Genomic DNA, 20,241 nt, shown 5'->3' on the forward strand with positions numbered 1-20,241 from the left:
CAAATCTGTATATTTCATCATCTTTTGTGACCTTGCATATATTGACCTAAATTACATGTGTCACAGGCATAGTATTGATACTAACCATATGTGTTACAATCCCTAAATAAATTATGACTAAATTTGTCCTTATAGAAATCTTTATATTTTTACTTGAACTTTCACCTATATGTGTGACCTTAACCTTGTTTGCAGGGACCTGAGTTTTACGTGCACAGTGGTGAACATTTGTGCCAAGTAATATTGAAATCCCTTAATGCATGTAAAAGATTTGCTTCGGACAAGTGTTTTTTCAATTACCTCCAAGTGTGACCTTGACCTTTTATCTAGAGACCTGTTCATGCTTGGACACTGCTTCTCATAGTGGTGAACATTTCTATGTTATTTTAATAAAATCCCTCGATAAGCTCTTGACAAAATTGGATGCCACCTGCCCGCCAGACCGTCCGCCCACAAGGAGCAATCCTATATTATGACCCATTTTTGAAACAGGCGTATAAAAAGCTTACTGATGACGCATTTATCAATCAATAAATATGTGAGATAACAGCTAAATATTTAGAGTCACACAGGTACACAAATATTTGTAGTAAACAAATTCTGAACTTGTTGTCATAGATAACAAACAATTTTCTTCATACATTTTACTTCTATCCTAGGAAGTATACATGTTAAGTGAATATAATAAATACATGATAGCATTAAATCCTTTTGAAGGCAAATAAAATGCGTTACACATCTATTTTCTTTTCTTCTATTGCTGTCTCACTACATAAAAGAAAAACTAAATGTGGAATTTTATGGCAAAATTAGTAATTCAATAACATAATAACTATTGATGTGTTGTAAGTGAAATATGTGACATATAATTAACCATGCTGAGAAATTAGCTTATTTGATTTGTTTGCTGAACAATTAAGAATGCTTGGGGAAATGTCGTCTGCTAAATTGTTCTCTACCGAAAATGATGTTTGCTCAAAGTTTTGTCTTCCCAAACTGTCCTCGGTTACAAATAAAGAAGTATGTTGAATATTTCAGTATTTTTCAATTTTTTCAGATATGAAATGAAATGTCTGAATGTTCAAAAGTGTGAAATTAATTTATTGCTGAGTCTAGAAACCTCGCATGTTTTCACTCTACAGGTTAAGAATAAACAGGCCAGCTTCCTGTTAAATCATGATTTATTATCCATTAAAATAAACAATATTTTATTCTACTTTACACAATAAAATCATGCACTTGATCTATGATATTCAATGGGTTGCGCATTTATTATTTTGTGAAATCTTTATTATTGCCATCTTTTTCCACAAGAAGTATGACATGTACTAAATAAAATTTATATTTATTAAGCAATGTATTATATTCATTGAGCAAAACTTTTCAGTATATTCTATATAAATTAATGCCTGGTTTATTGGGTTAAACACGACAAAATTAAATCAGGAAGTAAAGTTTCAAATGCTATCATTCCTCTTTGTTCACATTTAAACTTGTATCAAACAATTTTTCTTAATCATCAAATGACATTTAAATTTGAATTTTAACATGCTATCATTTCTGTTATTTCACACAAAGAAGGAAACCAACTTCATATCAAATAACATTCCATTCAAAAGAAAATACAATCATTAAATTACGTTTAAATTTGAATTTTATAACCTTTTTTCAACAATTGTTAATTTTATCATGGATCAGGTATGGTGTTAAAACCAGTCAAACACACAGCTCTCTGTCTATTCTGTTGAACAATATATTAAAAACATATATCATAAGTATTTATTCACTTTACAGTCACAAATTGATGTTTAATTTCCGTAACTGACACAGATTCTTTTTTCTTTTCATCATAGTCTACCCATTCCTGAAACCAGAAACAAACCAATATATAGTTTAAATCTATCTATGCTAATTAATATTTTTATTAAGTAATTTATGAAGTTTTCTTCAGAATGATTAGATCTCAAAATTTCAAAGATATACTTAATTATTCAAGTTTGTTCTACAGTATCAATTAAATATGAAGAACATTTAAATATTCATTACATTTTAATAAAGCAAGTTCAGATAAATACAATAATGACGGTAGTAGTGATGGTAATAATGATGATGATGATGATGATAGTAGTGATGATAACAAAAGTTTTGATGTTGATGATAGTGATGATGATGATGATGATGGTAGTAATGATGATGATGATATTGAAATGATGATAATGGTAGTGATGACAATAGTAGTGATGATGATTATAGGATGATAATGATAGTGATGATGACAATATTAATGATGATGATGATGTAAGTGATGATGATGATAGTTATGATGATGATATTAATGATTATGATGGTGGTGATGATTATGGTAGTGATGATAATGGTAGTGATGATGATAGTGATTGTGATAATGATAGTAGTATTGATAATGATAGTAATGATGATGATGGTAGTGATGATTATGGCACTGATCAGACTTCCTGAAAGTTTGAAAAAAGTGTCAGACATTCAGTTTGACAAACCTTTGAATTTTGTCAGACCGACAAAGAATCTGTCAGACTGACACATTTATAGTAATCTGAAAACAAGCAAGGCTTTAAACAACATTTTCCCTTTATTTCAATAATCTTCAAATTAAACTCAATCCCTGTTATACAGCATCAGTTTATTGTTATTAAAGTTTAACAGATCATCCTGAAAGTCTTAACATTTATCCTCCTTATCTGGATTGTACAGTTTGTCGACCACCCCGTCAAATTAAATGTACAATAATTTACGATCTTCGACAGCAGTAATATGAAAATTTGAACATCCAGTTATAAATGTATTATTTGAATTTATTTCTTAATTTTTTGTGTTTTTTAACATTTGTAAACTTGAGGAAAAGCACATTTTGTTTTTTACATCGTGATAAAATCAGCCATTCTGGCCCTTTCTTCCATTTGCGTTAAATCTCCTATCAGGCCAGTTTTTTATACTCTATTTTTTTCTTTTCTCTTCTTTCTGACAGTGTCTATTTTCTCTTTTTTCCAGCCACTCTGCCTTCGTAATACTTCATGCATGCCATGTTTACTGTGTATTGTAAACGCAAATTGTACGGCTATCAGCCATTGGTCTATTTCACTATATTGACAAATGAAAATAATTTTTACATAACACGGTTTTCAAGGAAGAGTAACTCGCTAGCAACAAACGAGGAATTCATCAGTATTAGTCTCCCTTGCCCCTGCAAAATTTATCGGACAGTCAGACCGACCAACTTTATCTTATGAATTGTCGGACCGTGTGAAAATATGTCAGTCATGCCCATCGGTCCGATGGCTTTCAGGAAGTCTGAGTGATGATAATGGTAGTGATGATGATAAAAGTAATGATAGTGATGATGATAGTAGTGATGATGATGATGATAATAATGATGATGATGGAAGTAATGATGATCATTATAAAGATGATGATAGTTATGATGATAGTAAATTAGAATGATGATGAAAGTAATGATGATAGTGATGATGATAGTAATGATAGTAATGATAGTAATGACGATGATAGTAGTGATAATGATGATGATAGTACTGATGATGTTGGTAATAGTGATGATGATGGTTATAATGATGATGATGCTAGTGATGATGAAAGTTATGATGATGATAGTTGTGATGATGATAAAAATGATGATGATGATGTAGGCTGTAGTGATGATGGTAGCAGCGATGATGATTATGATGATGATGGTGGTAGTGATGATGATTGTAGTAGTGATGATGATGATGTAGGTAGTTATGATGTTAGTAGTAATAAATTGTTTTAGTGATTATGGTACTAGTGATTATGTAGGTAATAATGACAATGGAAGTAGTGATGATGGTGATAATAGTGATTATGTTGGTAGTGATGATAGAAGTAGTGATGATGGTGATAATAGTGATTATGTTGGTAGTGATGATTGAAGTAGTGATGATGGTGATAATAGTGATTATGTTGGTAGTGATGATGGAAGTAGTGATGATGGTAGTAGTGATGATGATAATAGTAGTGATGACAGTAGTAGTGTTGATGTAGGTAGTAATGATGATGTAGGTTATAGTGATAGTGAAGGAAGTGTTGATAATGGAGGTAGTGATGATGGTAATAGTAGTGATGATTATAGTAGTAATGATAAGAAAAGTATTAATGATTGAGGATAGTGGCAAATATGGTAATGAAATAAATAATGTTAATGATAAATTAAATAGATATTATTACTGTATTAATGATGTTAGACATAGAAATGATGATGATAAAACAGATGCTAATGATGACCTGTTGTCTATCATACAGACTATGCAGCCTACTGATATACTCACCCCTTCCTTTAAATCTACTTCAGGAAATTTAGTACCAGTCTCTTCTCCTTCAGCAGTAAAACCAACCTGTATACATACAAAAAACAGTTACAAACAACTTCAATGCAAATTTTTTGCAAGAGAAAATCTTTAGGTAAATCAGTAAGGTAGGTTTGTTTTAACATATATCATTTCAACATATACCTTAGGATTAGACTTACAAATTTAAATATATAGCCAAATATAAATATTTGTAGCAAATACTAAGTTCATTCTGATCTGATGAACAAAGCTGTTCATACACCTGCCATATAACCTACTAAAAGTATTTATAATTTGTATTTATAAAGTATTTATAATAAATTAATAATAATACTGAACATTTAAACATGCAGTATCATTATACACTTTTGTACATTTAAATGGAATGTTATATACCAATTTCTAACACAACCTGCATTTTTCCTATTAAACATAGGAGGACCAAAAGTGAGTGTAAAATTGTAATAAAATCACTGTTGAAAAAAATCTATTTTTAGACATGTCAAGTAACCATTTAAAATGCGACATGCTGAAAATAAGTATACAAAGCAAGCACAGTTTAGCTTGATATCAGGTACAGCAGCATTTATTTGTTGATGTTCATATTAGATGCATCAACCAGTGAAATAATTTAAATGAAAACATTGTTCTCAGTGAAAGTGTTTTGACATTTAAAATTTTACTCGATCGGAACTGGCAAAGTAAAAGATTGAATACGAGTGACATTTATTGAAGTTATCTTGATAATACTGTATAGGAGGAGCTTACAAGCCTTCTAGGCTTAAATGCTCAGAAGAAGGAGAAGGTAAAGGTAGAATCGAATTAACATATCCCAAGCAGTGATTTTATCGCTTAATAGAATCACTGTTTGTGGCTTGATGCACATCATTTTATCATTCGGGCTATCACACACAATATAACTCCTTGCATCCTAACTCCAAACAGTGATTTTAATATTTCTGAAAACAAAATTATTAACTTACTCTCGGTGAAAAATCAATTGGTTCAACTCCTCGACAATCAAACACGACAATGGTTTTAAACTTGTTGGAATCTTCTGCATTGTATGCTGTTATGGTATCACGCATTATGTCTGAAATAAATATACATGTAATCATCAATTACAAAATTTAATTCATTATTTGACGCTTTAAAATGTCAAAAATTACAGTATCAAAGATTTCTGTAGAACAAGGGTAGAAACAAGAATACCTTTGTCTATAGTATTTACAGACAGCTCTTGTTATTTCAAGGAATCTCTACTTCAAAACATTAAAAATTACGATAACTTTAGGCCTTTCTTCACTGTCACTACAGCTGAAGTGATTTAAAGCTGCAAGCCTTCAGATGAGCCAAAACATTTTAAGAAATTGAAATTTCAGAAAAATGTACTAAGATCTTAAGAAAAATAAAAAGATTCAAAATGATTTACATGTTATGTGTGATCTAAAGGACTGCGGTATTCATCACAATTTTTCTACTGCTTGACTAACACAGAGCTATTTTTGCATATTTTGACCTCTTTCCGATTATTTATTTACGTAGACTGAAAGTGCAGCTTGCAATGTGTAAACTACCTTCTTTGTAAAAATACATTCTTTGTTCACTTCACAATATTATACTTTTAAATACATTTTCATGACAGATCTGAAGGCAAACTGCTTAAAACAGAAGCAGATGTAATGTTACCAATGGAGTTCTCTCTGCTACATAGTTTACACTTTATCACCATGCTGGCATGCCCTCTACCACCTTTTAATGGAGCATTCTCCTGCAAATACACACATTATCTAGTCAAATAACAAGGTATGTCGAGCAACTTCCTTTAATAAAAATTAGGAGCTTACCTCCGGACTATTTACCCAAACAAAATATAGATTCTGACTGAAGTGTATAAATCCTTTTCAAATAAAGGACTTTTTTCCCATGTAGGGGAAGGGGCCCTTCATTTCCTTAGGTTGCTGAGAAAATAACATTTTTTTTTTGCATAAAGGGGCGAAAAAATCTTATGTAAATTGAATTGGGATAACAGAATTATTTCAAGAATTTTTCTGAGGGGAAGATGCCTATAACAGCCCCTGCTAAAGAATCAAAAGAAATTTCAGAATATCACAAGTTTCTGTCATCTCTATGTAATCTTCAGTAGGTAAGACGCAAATTACAATAAGTTGAAAATCTTGTTACCAGCTTTAAATATACATGTATATTTTGTTACCTACCTCTAGGGTCAAATATTCAAATTTTGCTGTTTCTTCTCCACAGTTGAGACATTTCAACTGAAAATACAGAATCAATCAATAATTAAATTTGTACTTTTAATATAAATTACTGTTGGCTGACTGACTTTAAATTTTTATCTTAATATCCCCAAAATTGATAATGGACAGTTCCAAAAAATGTAATCTGAAAAAGTCCATTTAAGAATTTCAGCAGAAATTTGTAGGCTTGCTGATTTAAAATGCAATAACTAAACAAACAAGCTACCTGTTATAGTAATACATGATTTTACGTAAACATGTCTGCCTTCATTCTCCCACACATATAATACTTTATTACAATCAACAATTATATAATTACCAATTATTATAATCTGAAATGAATTCTATGGAGGTTCTTTGGCATGAAAAGAATGGAAATAATTAATTTGAAATTTGTGTACCATTTGGTGACTGTCTGGACAAATGACTTTAAAGCAAAATTTCTCATTGTTTGAAAAACCTTGCTCCATTCTTCTCAAAATATTATTTTTCATTGTGCAAAATGACTCAAAAATGAAAAGCATCTAAGCACATTCAACTTAAAATAATATGATTTTCAGTCAAATTCTGAGACTACCATAGATTTGTCTATTATCTTTTGCCATGTCTTTCCATTTTAGGTGCCCTAGAATATACTTAAAATTTATGTTTTTACAGGGACTCCACTGAGGTTTTTTTGGTATGTCAGATGGGACTAGAAATAGATTTATATCAATTTGATGTAGGTCAGGACCAATAACTTGTGTTAAAATTTTTCGATCATTCCCTCACTTTCCAGAATAATAATTTCTATAATTCAAAATGACTCAGAATTGAAAAACATTGCAACTTTTTTCACTCAAATAAGGCTTAAAATTGTACTAATTACCAATTTTTAATATAATACCGAGTACATTTCTATCTTATTCTTTGCAGATTTTTTTTTCATCTTCAGCGTTTTACTCGATCTATGTAATATCTACATATTTTATGTTTTATAGCAATGATAAATTTTGGTCTCAGTGGAGAAATATGGCTTTCAAATTCTCATTGGATCTTCTTCAATCAATAATAAATATACAATATACATACTCTGATAAACCACCTGAAGTCCTCACCCTCTGCTTTCAAATTTGTTATATTCTCAAGAAGAGCTTTAATCTGTAGACCTATTTTCTGAAGAAGAAAAGAAACAGTGCTATAAATACAGAATGTTTTGTGACAGTAAAATATGACATGTGTACTATGTAGAACTCTAGAACACCTCTTCTGTCGCCTCTTCAATCACAAAGCATTTCACAACCCTGTTTTCATTAGAAAAAAAATCCTGTGTGACACAACTTATAACGCTTGTAAATGATCTTCTTGTATCAGTTTTCAACCAGAAACAAGTGGACCCCCCCTCATACTTTTTAACTTCAATAGTGAGCCATGGAAAACTCTTATTGAAAACGAATACCTAAGGCATAAGAGGTCAAACACTTAAATCGGTCAAAAGTTTCCTAGATGATAGGCTTAGTTACAGATTGCCAGCCTGTTTATTTTATAATATGTATCTTATATCGGTCTTCTTTTATTTCACTTTTTAACTTTTCTTTGTTGTTAAACAAGTCCACTGCCTACATCTTCAATGTGGGGTTTACACATTTGACAGAAAAAGAAGATAAATGATTATCATGAGTAAGACATGCCCTCAATGCTAATTTTACCTTCTTTTCTATGCAATGAAGCCAATAGGGCTTATAAAATCCTCCTGTACTTCATTAATAAACAGAAAAAACACTCAGTACATGTCACTGATATCAAATCTTTGACTATGCCAGCTCCGATCAAGTTGAGTTTTAAGTCAAAATGCTATAACTGAGGACTATGTTTTCCTGTAAATTATTCCACTGGTCAATGCATCTAATAGGAAAAGAGTATTTTTAAAGTGTTTGTAACAGGGTCTTATTTTTAAGATTTGGTGTAAAGGACAAAACTCTTGCTTACTGTTGAATTTCATAATTTTGGAAAGGGAAACAAATCCACCGGTCTTGTCTGATACTTTTCAAGTGAGATTACTCTATTGGTTTTGACTGATTTCATCTTTAATAATAATGTTTACATTGATTGGATCTGTGGTCAGTATTCTAAGAAATCAAATGATTGGTTCACAAATGGTTGATTTTAAGCTTTTTTTATGTCATGATTTCTTGGTGGAAAAAGTCATTGTGTCTTTGTTGTTGTGAAGAAGAGAATGTTCTCTGTGGTCAAGCTCTTTATTTCTTAAGTTGTTAACAGTCACTGGTGTGATAGAGACAAGGACTGTGTAACTAATTCAATTGATGTACTCCACTCATCCCTCACTGTGTCAGATGGTAAGTTACTAGTCCTAATTATAAGACCTATACGTAACCTATTTCATATTTATCATTCATTAATCTGCTATTTTACATTTTTCATTTTCCATGTTACGTTAGGTCTTAACAGATCTTTGCAAAATTGTGTAGCAAAAAAATTGACATTAGACATCGATTTAGATCTAATGAATTTAAACAATTAAAACAGCGTGTATTTACATTAATTTTGACCTATTTATGGACAAAACTAAAAAATAAATACCTTTTAACAAAATAATTGAACTGTCACATCAGAAAAGTCATGATTAAATCCTCTCATTTAATTAAATTCCTTGTACAGTCGATATACAAATGGCCGCCATACAGTGCGCGAAATCTGATTGGCTAATTCAAATGCAAGCGTTTAAATGAGTCCAGAAGTTTCTAACGGAATATTTTTTCAACGAAATAATTGCCCATGCACCGTCAGTGTGTTCGAATATATTTTTCTGTTCAAAAAATTGGAATCAATCTGTAAAACGCTTTACTTAACCAGTATGGCCGATGAGCAAAATAGACTATTTATATTTTATTTTTAATTGATAAGTACATTGTTTGACAGTTTTTGTTAATGATAGACCATGCAATTGAATGAACAGAAGATAAGCTTTTGAATAAAGCTTGAAAGGCAAGTCAACAGACATTTTTTTAATTTTTCAAAATGCTACGCGTTTATGAGCAATAACTATTAGACGTCAGACTTGACCAACATAAAACTATAACTATTTGTTCCTGGCCTACATAAATGACATGCCTGACTGCACATCATCTGACATCCGACTCTTTGCGGACGACAGCCTCATGTTCAGAGTCATCAAGAGTACAAATGACAAGACAAGGCTGCAACAGGATCTTGAAGCTTTGGAACAATGGGAACGAACCTGGCTTATGCGCTTCAATGCTTCCAAGTGCTATGTATTACACATATCATCAAACAGAAAGATAGATCACCAACACCAGTATATACTTCATGGCCAAGTCCTGCAATCAGTGGACCACAGCAAATACCTTGGTGTAACTGTCTCCAACAACCTCTCATGGGACAAGCACATACAGAATGTAGCTGCCAAAGGAAACAGAACACTGGGATTTGTGAGGAGAAACTTGAAGGATTGTACACCACAACTGAAAGCAGCAAGTTACTGCACTTTTGTACGCCCAGGTCTTGAATATGCAGCAACGGTTTGGGATCCTCATCTTCAGACACACATAGATTCACTTGAGCAGATCCAGAAAAGGGCAGCCAGGTTTGTCAAAAATGACTATAAATCCAGAACACCTGGATGTATGACAAAAATGCTGAGGAGCCTGGATTGGAACACCCTCCAACAGAGAAGGAAGGAAGCAAGGTTAGGCATGCTCTACCACATTCAACATGACCTAGTAGACATCCCCAAGGACAAGTACCTACCACTGAGTAACCAATCCAAGAAGAACAACAGTGACAGTAGAACATGTATACATTTCTACCAAGAACGCACCACTGGCAGGATGTATACAAATACCTTCTTCCCCAGGACAATTGTTGATTGGAATGGCCTGGCATCAACAGTCACCGCCGCGGAAACATTGGATGCTTTCCGCGCGCGCCTGCCGGCCTCCGTCTAAATTCACTTCACAACGTCTCTGTAAATAAAGTTTTTATCAGTTTTTACAACTTTTATCGCTGAGCGGAAGAGTGTTCCATCTCACCATGTACATAGTTTTCGCAGAGCCTCATTACGTTCCGTTTGGATCCCGTCTCTTATACTGGAAGAAGAAGAAGAAGAAGAAGAACAAGCCTGTAACGTCTAATCTATTGGACTAGGTAAGTTACATATGATGTTTAAAGCGTAATAAATATATTAAATGTGTGTATAATTCCATAACTATGCATATGATATTTAAGGTTTGTTGCTTAGTTTAAAGGACAGATTGGCCACTAGACATGCTAATGATTATGTTCTAGATGAGAACATAAGATATGATATTAATAAATGTAATTTAACAGCGTTCGGTGCATAGAAAAACCGGAAAGCACCGGATAGCACCGAAATACCGGAAAGCACTCAAATTTCTCATAAAAACATATGAAAACGTTAATTAATCGGTTTGAAAGTGTTACCAATCGATTTATTAGATCAAAATCTTTCAGTAAAGTCATTTTTATAAATATATATTGATAATTATTACGAGTATTTAGGAAAACTGATATATCGAGTGCTTTCCGGTCCTGTTAAGATACATGTACATTACCGGATAGCAATATTGTTTATCAAAGTTATACATGAAAACTTTATTTTATTGGTTTGAAAGTGTTACCAATCGATTTATTATATCAAAATCTTTCAGACAACACGTTTTTGTAATTATATTATGATTATTTTTACGATTATTTAGGAAAATAAGATATATCGAGTGCTTTCCGGTCCTGCTAAGATACATGTACTTTACCGAATAGCAATATAGTTTATCAAAGTAATACATGAAAACTTTATTTTATTGGTTTGAAAGTGTTACCAATCGATTTATTAGATCAAAATCTTTCAGACAACATGTTTTTATAAATATATAATGATAATTATTACGAGTATTTAGGAAAACTGATATATCGAGTGCTTTCCGGTCCTGCTAAGATACATGTACATTACCGAATAGCAATATTGTTTATCCAATTAATACATGAAAACTTTATTTTATTGGTTTGAAAGTGTTACCAATCTATTTAGTAGTTGAAGATCTGTATATCATGACGTTTTTATAAATATTTTATGTTTCATTACGCGATTTTCAAAGTTGTTACAAAGTTGTATTGATTGCTTTCCGGTAATGCTAAAGTACATCTACTTTACCGAATAGCACTCGAATATTTATATAAATCACACTAATCCTTCATATTAATTATGTGAAAGTGTTATAAATTGATTAATTAAGTTGAACTTATTTCAATTAAAGATATTATGATTAGTTACACGATGTTTCAATCTTGCTCATACCATATATCAATGTATCATATTTCTAATATTTTATAGGTTGTGTGAAGGACAGAAAGAGGATGTGTAAAAAGTACCAATAAGTTATTCAAAGCATTGAACCATATTTTTTATTATTATATTTTTATATTATGTAAAATAAAGAAAAACTTATAAATTTTCGTTCAGTTATATGTCTTTATTACTATGTGTACCGAAAAGCAATGTGGTCATCAGTGGAGGACAGTAGTTGTTGTATTGTTTATCACACGTGCTTATCCATGCTGATTAAAGACCTTGTATATTGTAGCACAAAAAGGTGATGATTAAATCAATTTGTACACAATTATGATAATTGAGAGTACCGACCTGCACATCAAAGTTGCATTAATTAGACACTGTCCTTAACATGCACATTAAATTAGATAATTAGAAATTGCAATTAACTACACACTCTTTTGATATAAAAATTAATTTTGTTTAAAGAAGATTATTACGGCACTCATGAAAAGAAATGTTTGTAACAGATATATACGGAATCTCTTAGAACTTTATATCAAGGTGCTATTAAAATTTACTCTTATTTGAATAAAATTGTATATTAATCTCAACAAAATTAATCCATTACCAAATTTTTTCTGTAAATGCTAGTAGTGCTATTAAATCTAATTTGGAATATCTCTTAAATAAAATATCAAAAATCATGACGGAGTATCCGTGCATTGTGTGTACATTAGAATGTGCTGATGATACAATTCAGTGTTCAAATTGTAAGAACTGGTTGCATCGTACTTGTACAAATTTAACCCATTACTTCATGAGCATTTTGTGAAAAATGGCTGTTTTCATTGAAAAGTCTCCCGTTACAAGTTCAAATTGCTATAATACTATAAAAACTGCTTCAACACTAATCAAACTTGGCACAAATGTTGACTGGACCATTGCCCTTGCAACAACATGCTCAGGCTTAAATTTTCTGTTACCATGGCAACGAGGGGACATCTCAAAATTGCCAAAAATCACTATTTTGCGTTGATTTTTTCCATCATAATTGATTTCAAAGTGCTGCAACTTCTCAATGGATTGAGATAGAGTCAAATGCTTTTCAGCGTTGGTTACACGTTACCTTATGATCAATCTGAGGTCATTTATAGCCTCTCACAAGTCCAAAATTTTCTTGGCGAGGAGGGGGACTCCGCCCCCCTTCAAACCCCCCAAACAGAAGGGGGCACATCCCCCTTCTGGCAACCCCCTGATGTATCTTTTGGTTGGGGGGCCGCGCCGAAAAACTGGTCACTTTTTTTAACAACATTTCTCAAACAAAAACAAGTGTTGGGGGCCTAAATAAGGCATTTTTTACCATTTGAGACAACAAAAAGGGGGGGGGGGTGAAAAAGGCGTTAAAAGGCGTGTATATGAAGTAATGGGTTAACAGAAAATGATGAAAATACTTGAAATTACCCTAAATCGAGTTTTTCCATGTTTAAACATGGCCTGTCATATAAATTTGAAGAAAAAATTGTTGTTTTGTAGATTTTTTTATTTTTTTCATTAACCCATTACTTCATGAGCATTTTGTGAAAAATGGCTGTTTTCATTGAAAAGTCTCCCGTTACAAGTTCAAATTGCTATAATACTATAAAAACTGCTTCAACACTAATCAAACTTGGCACAAATGTTGACTGGACCATTGCCCTTGCAACAACATGCTCAGGCTTAAATTTTCTGTTACCATGGCAACGAGGGGACATCTCAAAATTGCCAAAAATCACTATTTTGCGTTGATTTTTTCCATCATAATTGATTTCAAAGTGCTGCAACTTCTCAATGGATTGAGATAGAGTCAAATGCTTTTCAGCGTTGGTTACACGTTACCTTATGATCAATCTGAGGTCATTTATAGCCTCTCACAAGTCCAAAATTTTCTTGGCGAGGAGGGGGACTCCGCCCCCCTTCAAACCCCCCAAACAGAAGGGGGCACATCCCCCTTCTGGCAACCCCCTGATGTATCTTTTGGTTGGGGGGCCGCGCCGAAAAACTGGTCACTTTTTTTTAACAACATTTCTCAAACAAAAACAAGTGTTGGGGGCCTAAATAAGGCATTTTTTTACCATTTGAGACAACAAAAAGGGGGGGGGGTGAAAAAGGCGTTAAAAGGCGTGTATATGAAGTAATGGGTTAACAGAAAATGATGAAAATACTTGAAATTACCCTAAATCGAGTTTTTCCATGTTTAAACATGGCCTGTCATATAAATTTGAAGAAAAAATTGTTGTTTTGTAGATTTTTTTATTTTTTTTCATTAACCCATTACTTCATGAGCATTTTGTGAAAAATGGCTGTTTTCATTGAAAAGTCTCCCGTTACAAGTTCAAATTGCTATAATACTATAAAAACTGCTTCAACACTAATCAAACTTGGCACAAATGTTGACTGGACCATTGCCCTTGCAACAACATGCTCAGGCTTAAATTTTCTGTTACCATGGCAACGAGGGGACATCTCAAAATTGCCAAAAATCACTATTTTGCGTTGATTTTTTCCATCATAATTGATTTCAAAGTGCTGCAACTTCTCAATGGATTGAGATAGAGTCAAATGCTTTTCAGCGTTGGTTACACGTTACCTTATGATCAATCTGAGGTCATTTATAGCCTCTCACAAGTCCAAAATTTTCTTGGCGAGGAGGGGGACTCCGCCCCCTTCAAACCCCCCAAACAGAAGGGGGCACATCCCCCTTCTGGCAACCCCCTGATGTATCTTTTGGTTGGGGGGGCCGCGCCGAAAAACTGGTCACTTTTTTTAACAACATTTCTCAAACAAAAAACAAGTGTTGGGGGCCTAAATAAGGCATTTTTTACCATTTGAGACAACAAAAGGGGGGGGGTGAAAAAGGCGTTAAAAGGCGTGTATATGAAGTAATGGGTTAACAGAAAATGATGAAAATACTTGAAATTACCCTAAATCGAGTTTTTCCATGTTTAAACATGGCCTGTCATATAAATTTGAAGAAAAATTGTTGTTTTGTAGATTTTTTTATTTTTTTCATTAACCCATTACTTCATGAGCATTTTTGTGAAAAATGGCTGTTTTCATTGAAAAGTCTCCCGTTACAAGTTCAAATTGCTATAATACTATAAAAACTGCTTCAACACTAATCAAACTTGGCACAAATGTTGACTGGACCATTGCCCTTGCAACAACATGCTCAGGCTTAAATTTTCTGTTACCATGGCAACGAGGGGACATCTCAAAATTGCCAAAAATCACTATTTTGCGTTGATTTTTTCCATCATAATTGATTTCAAAGTGCTGCAACTTCTCAATGGATTGAGATAGAGTCAAATGCTTTTCAGCGTTGGTTACACGTTACCTTATGATCAATCTGAGGTCATTTATAGCCTCTCACAAGTCCAAAATTTTCTTGGCGAGGAGGGGGACTCCGCCCCCCTTCAAACCCCCCAAACAGAAGGGGGCACATCCCCCTTCTGGCAACCCCCTGATGTATCTTTTGGTTGGGGGGCCGCGCCGAAAAACTGGTCACTTTTTTTAACAACATTTCTCAAACAAAAACAAGTGTTGGGGGCCTAAATAAGGCATTTTTTTACCATTTGAGACAACAAAAAGGGGGGGGGGGTGAAAAAGGCGTTAAAAGGCGTGTATATGAAGTAATGGGTTAAGTGACATTAAGTCCTGGTCGGATAGAAATTTAGTATATCTATGTAAGTGCTGTGCATTCCGTGGATCGGATTATGATGCTGAAGGTGCTCTTACGAGGTAAGTACAAGTTTTATTATACTCTTGGTGAATGTCTTACCACTAGAAAATGTGAATTAAATTTAATAATAGTAACTTGTAAATTATTTCTTGAACCTTTTTACTTTGCCTAAAAGCTTAGTACATCATCTGGAGGCATGTTAATGCATGATATAGTGGCAAGACAATCGTTAAGATTTATCATATATGAATATAGAAATTTATAATCAACATTATTTTCTAAATGTAATCCGAAGAAGAAGAAGAAGACATATTATATCTGTTGATGTATTCTATACTTGAACACATTCTATTACTAACTTACGTAATTTATGCGCAGAACCTGAAAATTAAATGGCACATATAACAAAAAATATTTTAATATGTAAAAAGCTTTATTGATAAACAAATTGACAATATAAATCTGGATTTCTTTCGTAATATATGTTGGGCCCTTAAAAGGGCCGTTTTTATCAACAATACTTTAATATGTTTTTAAGCTACACAAAACTCTGCGTAGTTTGCACTGATATTTGTGCAATATGCCGTTATTACCCGGTTATTACATCACCGTTTGTAAATATAATTAAATTTAAGTTTAAATGACATTTCAATATCATAAATAATACCTCAAATAATCAATCAGTTAAATACATCCAACTATTGTGTAAATATATTAACACCTCTTTAAATGTGATAATCAGCGTGTGTCCGTTAAATTTTATCAGCGTGTGCCTGTGTAATAAACGAGGCGTGAAGTGTGCCTTGATTGATTTCAATATCATACTTATTTTTCAATTATGTATGTATATATGTTTGCTAAGTTCTGTTTTATATCTGCTTATTTGGTTCTTAGTAATTAGTTTCGTTTATTTTTATTTATTGCACTGTTTATTGTCAAAAATAAAAAAACATCACTGAAACAATTATTGTTATTCTCTTCCTGCTATTTTGAATCCTCTTGTCTTCCACATAGCCTACAACAAATAAATATATTAATATATTAGACAAGGTACATACATTTTAAATATTTATATACCATCGGTATGTCTGAGGTAAGAGGACCAGTGCTTTTCGGTGATGTATTACTATTATTTTCTTCACAGGACCGGAAAGCAATAATGGAATGTGCAGGACCGGAAAGCACTCGATATATCTATTTTAAACTTTTTTATTCGTAATAATAATTATAAAAAAATAATGTCTGGGAGATTTTTTCCTAATAAATCTATTGGTAACGTTTTCAATTCAATACAATGAAGGTTGTACGTTTTTTTATGGAAAATTCGAGTGCTATTCGGTAATGTACATATACTTAACAAAACCGGAAAGCATTCTCAATTTATTTAACATTCATAAATCTTTTAAATAATCATAGAATTTAGAATAAAACATGAAATAACACTGTATCATACCTAATAATCGATTGGTAACATTTACAATACAATAAAACAAAGATCTTATGTGATTGTTTGAGAAATTAAATTGCTATTCGGTAAAGTATATGTAACTTCACAGGACCGGAAAGCACTCGATATATCAGTTTTCCTAAATACTCGTAATAATTATCATTATATATTTATAAAAACATGTTGTCTGAAAGATTTTGATCTAATAAATTGATTGGTAACACTTTCAAACCAATAAAATGAAGTTTTCATGTATTACTTTGATAAACTATATTGCTATTCGGTAAAGTACATGTACCTTAGCAGGACCGGAAAGCACTCGATATATCTTATTTTCCTAAATAATCGTAAAAATAATCATAATATAATTACAACAAGAGCTGTCCGTAAGACAGCGCGCTCGACTTTTTTATTGCTTGCCAATAAAAAAAGTTTTTGCAGTAAAAGGCAATACAAGAATCTCTGTATTTTTAAAGTGAACTAGTTGTTTGATACCCTTGAATATTACAGCAATGTTTATATGACATAATTTATGGTAAAGTGAACAAGTGGATAGGAATGAATTTTTTTAGATTTTTTAAGTTTTTTAGTGCTTGCCTATAATACAAAACATTGACAGTTAAGGGCCATAATTCAAATAAAATCTTTGACAGAATTACCTTCTCCTGGACATGTTTGGGAATCATGATTGTAAACAAGTATTCCAACTTTCAAATTAATATCTCAAACAGTTCAGTCAAAAAGTGGACTGGTACTAAAAACTTAACCAAGATTCTAAGTCGATAAAAGGCCTTAATTTTTAAAACAAATCCTTGACAGAGTTACCTTCTCTTGCGTACAGATGGGGGTAATGATGTGAAATAGCATTAAAAGTTTCAAAGCAATATCTCAAAGGGTTAAGGCAATAAGTGGATTTTACCCATATTCAATGTATTTTCTAAGTCAAAAAGGGGCATAATTCTGTCAAAAACCTTGACAGAGTTATGTCCTCTTGTCTGTTGATGAAGGTCGTGATGGTAAACAAGTATGGTCAGTTTCAAAGCAATACCTCCAATGGTTTTGAAATAAAGTGAGGTGGTACAAAAAACTTAACCAAGCTCAATACACTTTCTAAGTCAAAAAAGGGCCATAATTCTGTCAAAAACCTTGACAGAGTTATGTACTCTTGTCTGTAGATGGAGGTTATGATGGTGAACAAGTATGGTAAGTTTCAAAGCCATACTTGTAATACTTCTGAAATAAAGTGGGGTGGTACGAAAAACTTAACCAAGGTGTGACGCCAACGCCGACGCTAACGCCGACGCCGACGCCGGGGCGAGTAGGATAGCTCCCCTTTTCATAGAAAAGTCGAGCTAAAAACGTGTTGTCTGAAAGATTTTGATCTAATAAATCGATTGGTAACATTTTCAAACCAATAAAATAAAGTATCCATGTATAACTTTTATAAACAATATTGCTATCCGGTAATGTACATGTATCTTAGCAGGACCGGAAAGCACACGATATATCTATTTTCCTATATACTCGTAATAATTATCAATATTTTTTTTTAAAATGACTTGTCTGTAAGATTTTGATCTAATAAATCGATTGGTAACACTTTCAAACCAATAAAATAAAGTTTTCATGTATAACTTTGATAAAAAATATTGCTATCCGGTAATGTACATGTATCTTAACAGGACCGGAAAGCACTCGATATATCTATTTTCCTAAATACTCGTAATAATTATCAATATATAAATATAAAAATGACTTGTCTGTAAGATTTTAATCTAATAAATCGATTGGTAACACTTTCAAACCGATTAATTAACGTTTTCATATGTTTTTATGAGAAATTTGAGTGCTTTCCGGTATTTCGGTGCTATTCGGTGCTTTCCGGTTTTTCTATGCACCCAACAGCGTTTGCCGTTCAATTGAAACAATTCTGACTTTGACATCTGTTCCATTGTATGCGGTAAGTATAAGCAAGTTTAATTATCGTGTTTAATTATATTCAAGCCGTTGCCTTTATATGCCAATTCGTGCATCATCTGCAGATCTGACTCTGGTATACCTTATACCTTGTGATACCTTGTGATGTTTGGGAAACTTTATTAGACCTGTTTGTAATCAGCATTTAACAGCGTTTGCCGTTCAATTCTGACTTTGACAGCTGTTCCATTTTATGTGGTAAGTGTAAGCAAGTTTAAATATCGACTTTAATTATATTCAAGTCGTAGCCTTTAAACGAAATCATGATAAAACAACAAAATATACAAAAACGTCATCTTACCACCATCTTTGTTGTTGTTGTCGTCGTCGTCTTTAGACTGGTGTACTTATTTTTACTGTAAAGAAACGAAAAGTTCTTTTTGGAGCTTCACTGAGTCTTAAGGAGATTAAAACAGGAAGTTATGAAAAATGGAATGAATGGAAATTTAGTTTAATAATATTTTATTGTATACTTGTACATGATATATAAATTTACACAATCTAACATCATTATCTTAAGCATAAATATAATGTACATACAAAGGGTTGGACCAAAAGTTAGTCCAACATTATCCAGGGTCCTCCCCTATTAAATGGATGGAAATACATCAGCTTCTGTAAATGAAGTTTTCATTCATTCATTCATTCATTCATTCATTCATTTATTCACTCACTCACTCACTCACTCAATCACTCACTCATTCCTTCATTCATTCATTCATTCATTCATTCATTCATTCATTCATTCCGTCCTTCATAATTCTTGTTAATCTCCCAGATAGAAGAAAACACGAGGTTAATTCCTAGAGGTATATGGGTTTTGAGCTAATACTTACTTTATGCAGTGAAGAATGCAACTAAATAGGTTTCATATTTATGTGATTTGCGGTTTGAGTTTGCCGTTTTCACCTTGCTTTTAAAATTCTAATATTTATTTTGTTTCATTAAATTTATTTAGATGTCGAAACTATCAGAAAAAACTATAACAAAAGCAATAAAAAAAAATTATGACATTTTTGAAGGAGATCATCTAGCTATACCAAAAACTAAAAAAAAGATGTATAAATCTTAAAAAAGGACACTGATAAATCAAATCATGGACTGAGGCAAAAAAAAAAAACAACAACAACGACAAAAAACAGATCGCTCATCAAAACCCAACAACAAACTCTTCT

The 20,241-nt window shown here is 32.4% G+C and overlaps 1 protein-coding gene across 1 annotated transcript; it reads right to left on the minus strand.

The window, feature by feature from the left end:
- Positions 1–629: 629 nt before the first annotated feature.
- LOC132742119 (CXXC motif containing zinc binding protein-like) lies at positions 630–19,441 on the minus strand. Its single transcript, XM_060730441.1, has 7 exons — positions 19,368–19,441; positions 7,688–7,771; positions 6,578–6,634; positions 6,048–6,129; positions 5,342–5,451; positions 4,338–4,403; positions 630–1,864 (listed from the first exon to the last, which is right to left on the minus strand). The coding sequence occupies exons 1-7, from the start codon at positions 19,371–19,373 to the stop codon at positions 1,784–1,786; spliced, it is 486 nt and encodes a 161-aa protein (XP_060586424.1). The 5' UTR covers positions 19,374–19,441; the 3' UTR covers positions 630–1,783.
- Positions 19,442–20,241: the final 800 nt, after the last annotated feature.

The sequence above is a fragment of the Ruditapes philippinarum genome, unplaced genomic scaffold, assembly GCF_026571515.1.
Source record: "Ruditapes philippinarum isolate M1 unplaced genomic scaffold, ASM2657151v2 ctg6661_1_1_1_1, whole genome shotgun sequence".
Lineage (NCBI taxonomy): Eukaryota > Metazoa > Mollusca > Bivalvia > Venerida > Veneridae > Ruditapes > Ruditapes philippinarum.

Excerpts from the sequence above, each read along its gene's own strand:
- LOC132742119 (XM_060730441.1), bottom strand. Across the intron at positions 5,452-6,047 it reads TAGCAGAGAGAACTCCATTG|ACATAATGCGTGATACCATA; the intron begins GTAACATTACAT and ends TATTTATTTCAG. Across the intron at positions 1,865-4,337 it reads AAGTAGATTTAAAGGAAGGG|GAATGGGTAGACTATGATGA; the intron begins GTGAGTATATCA and ends TTCTGGTTTCAG.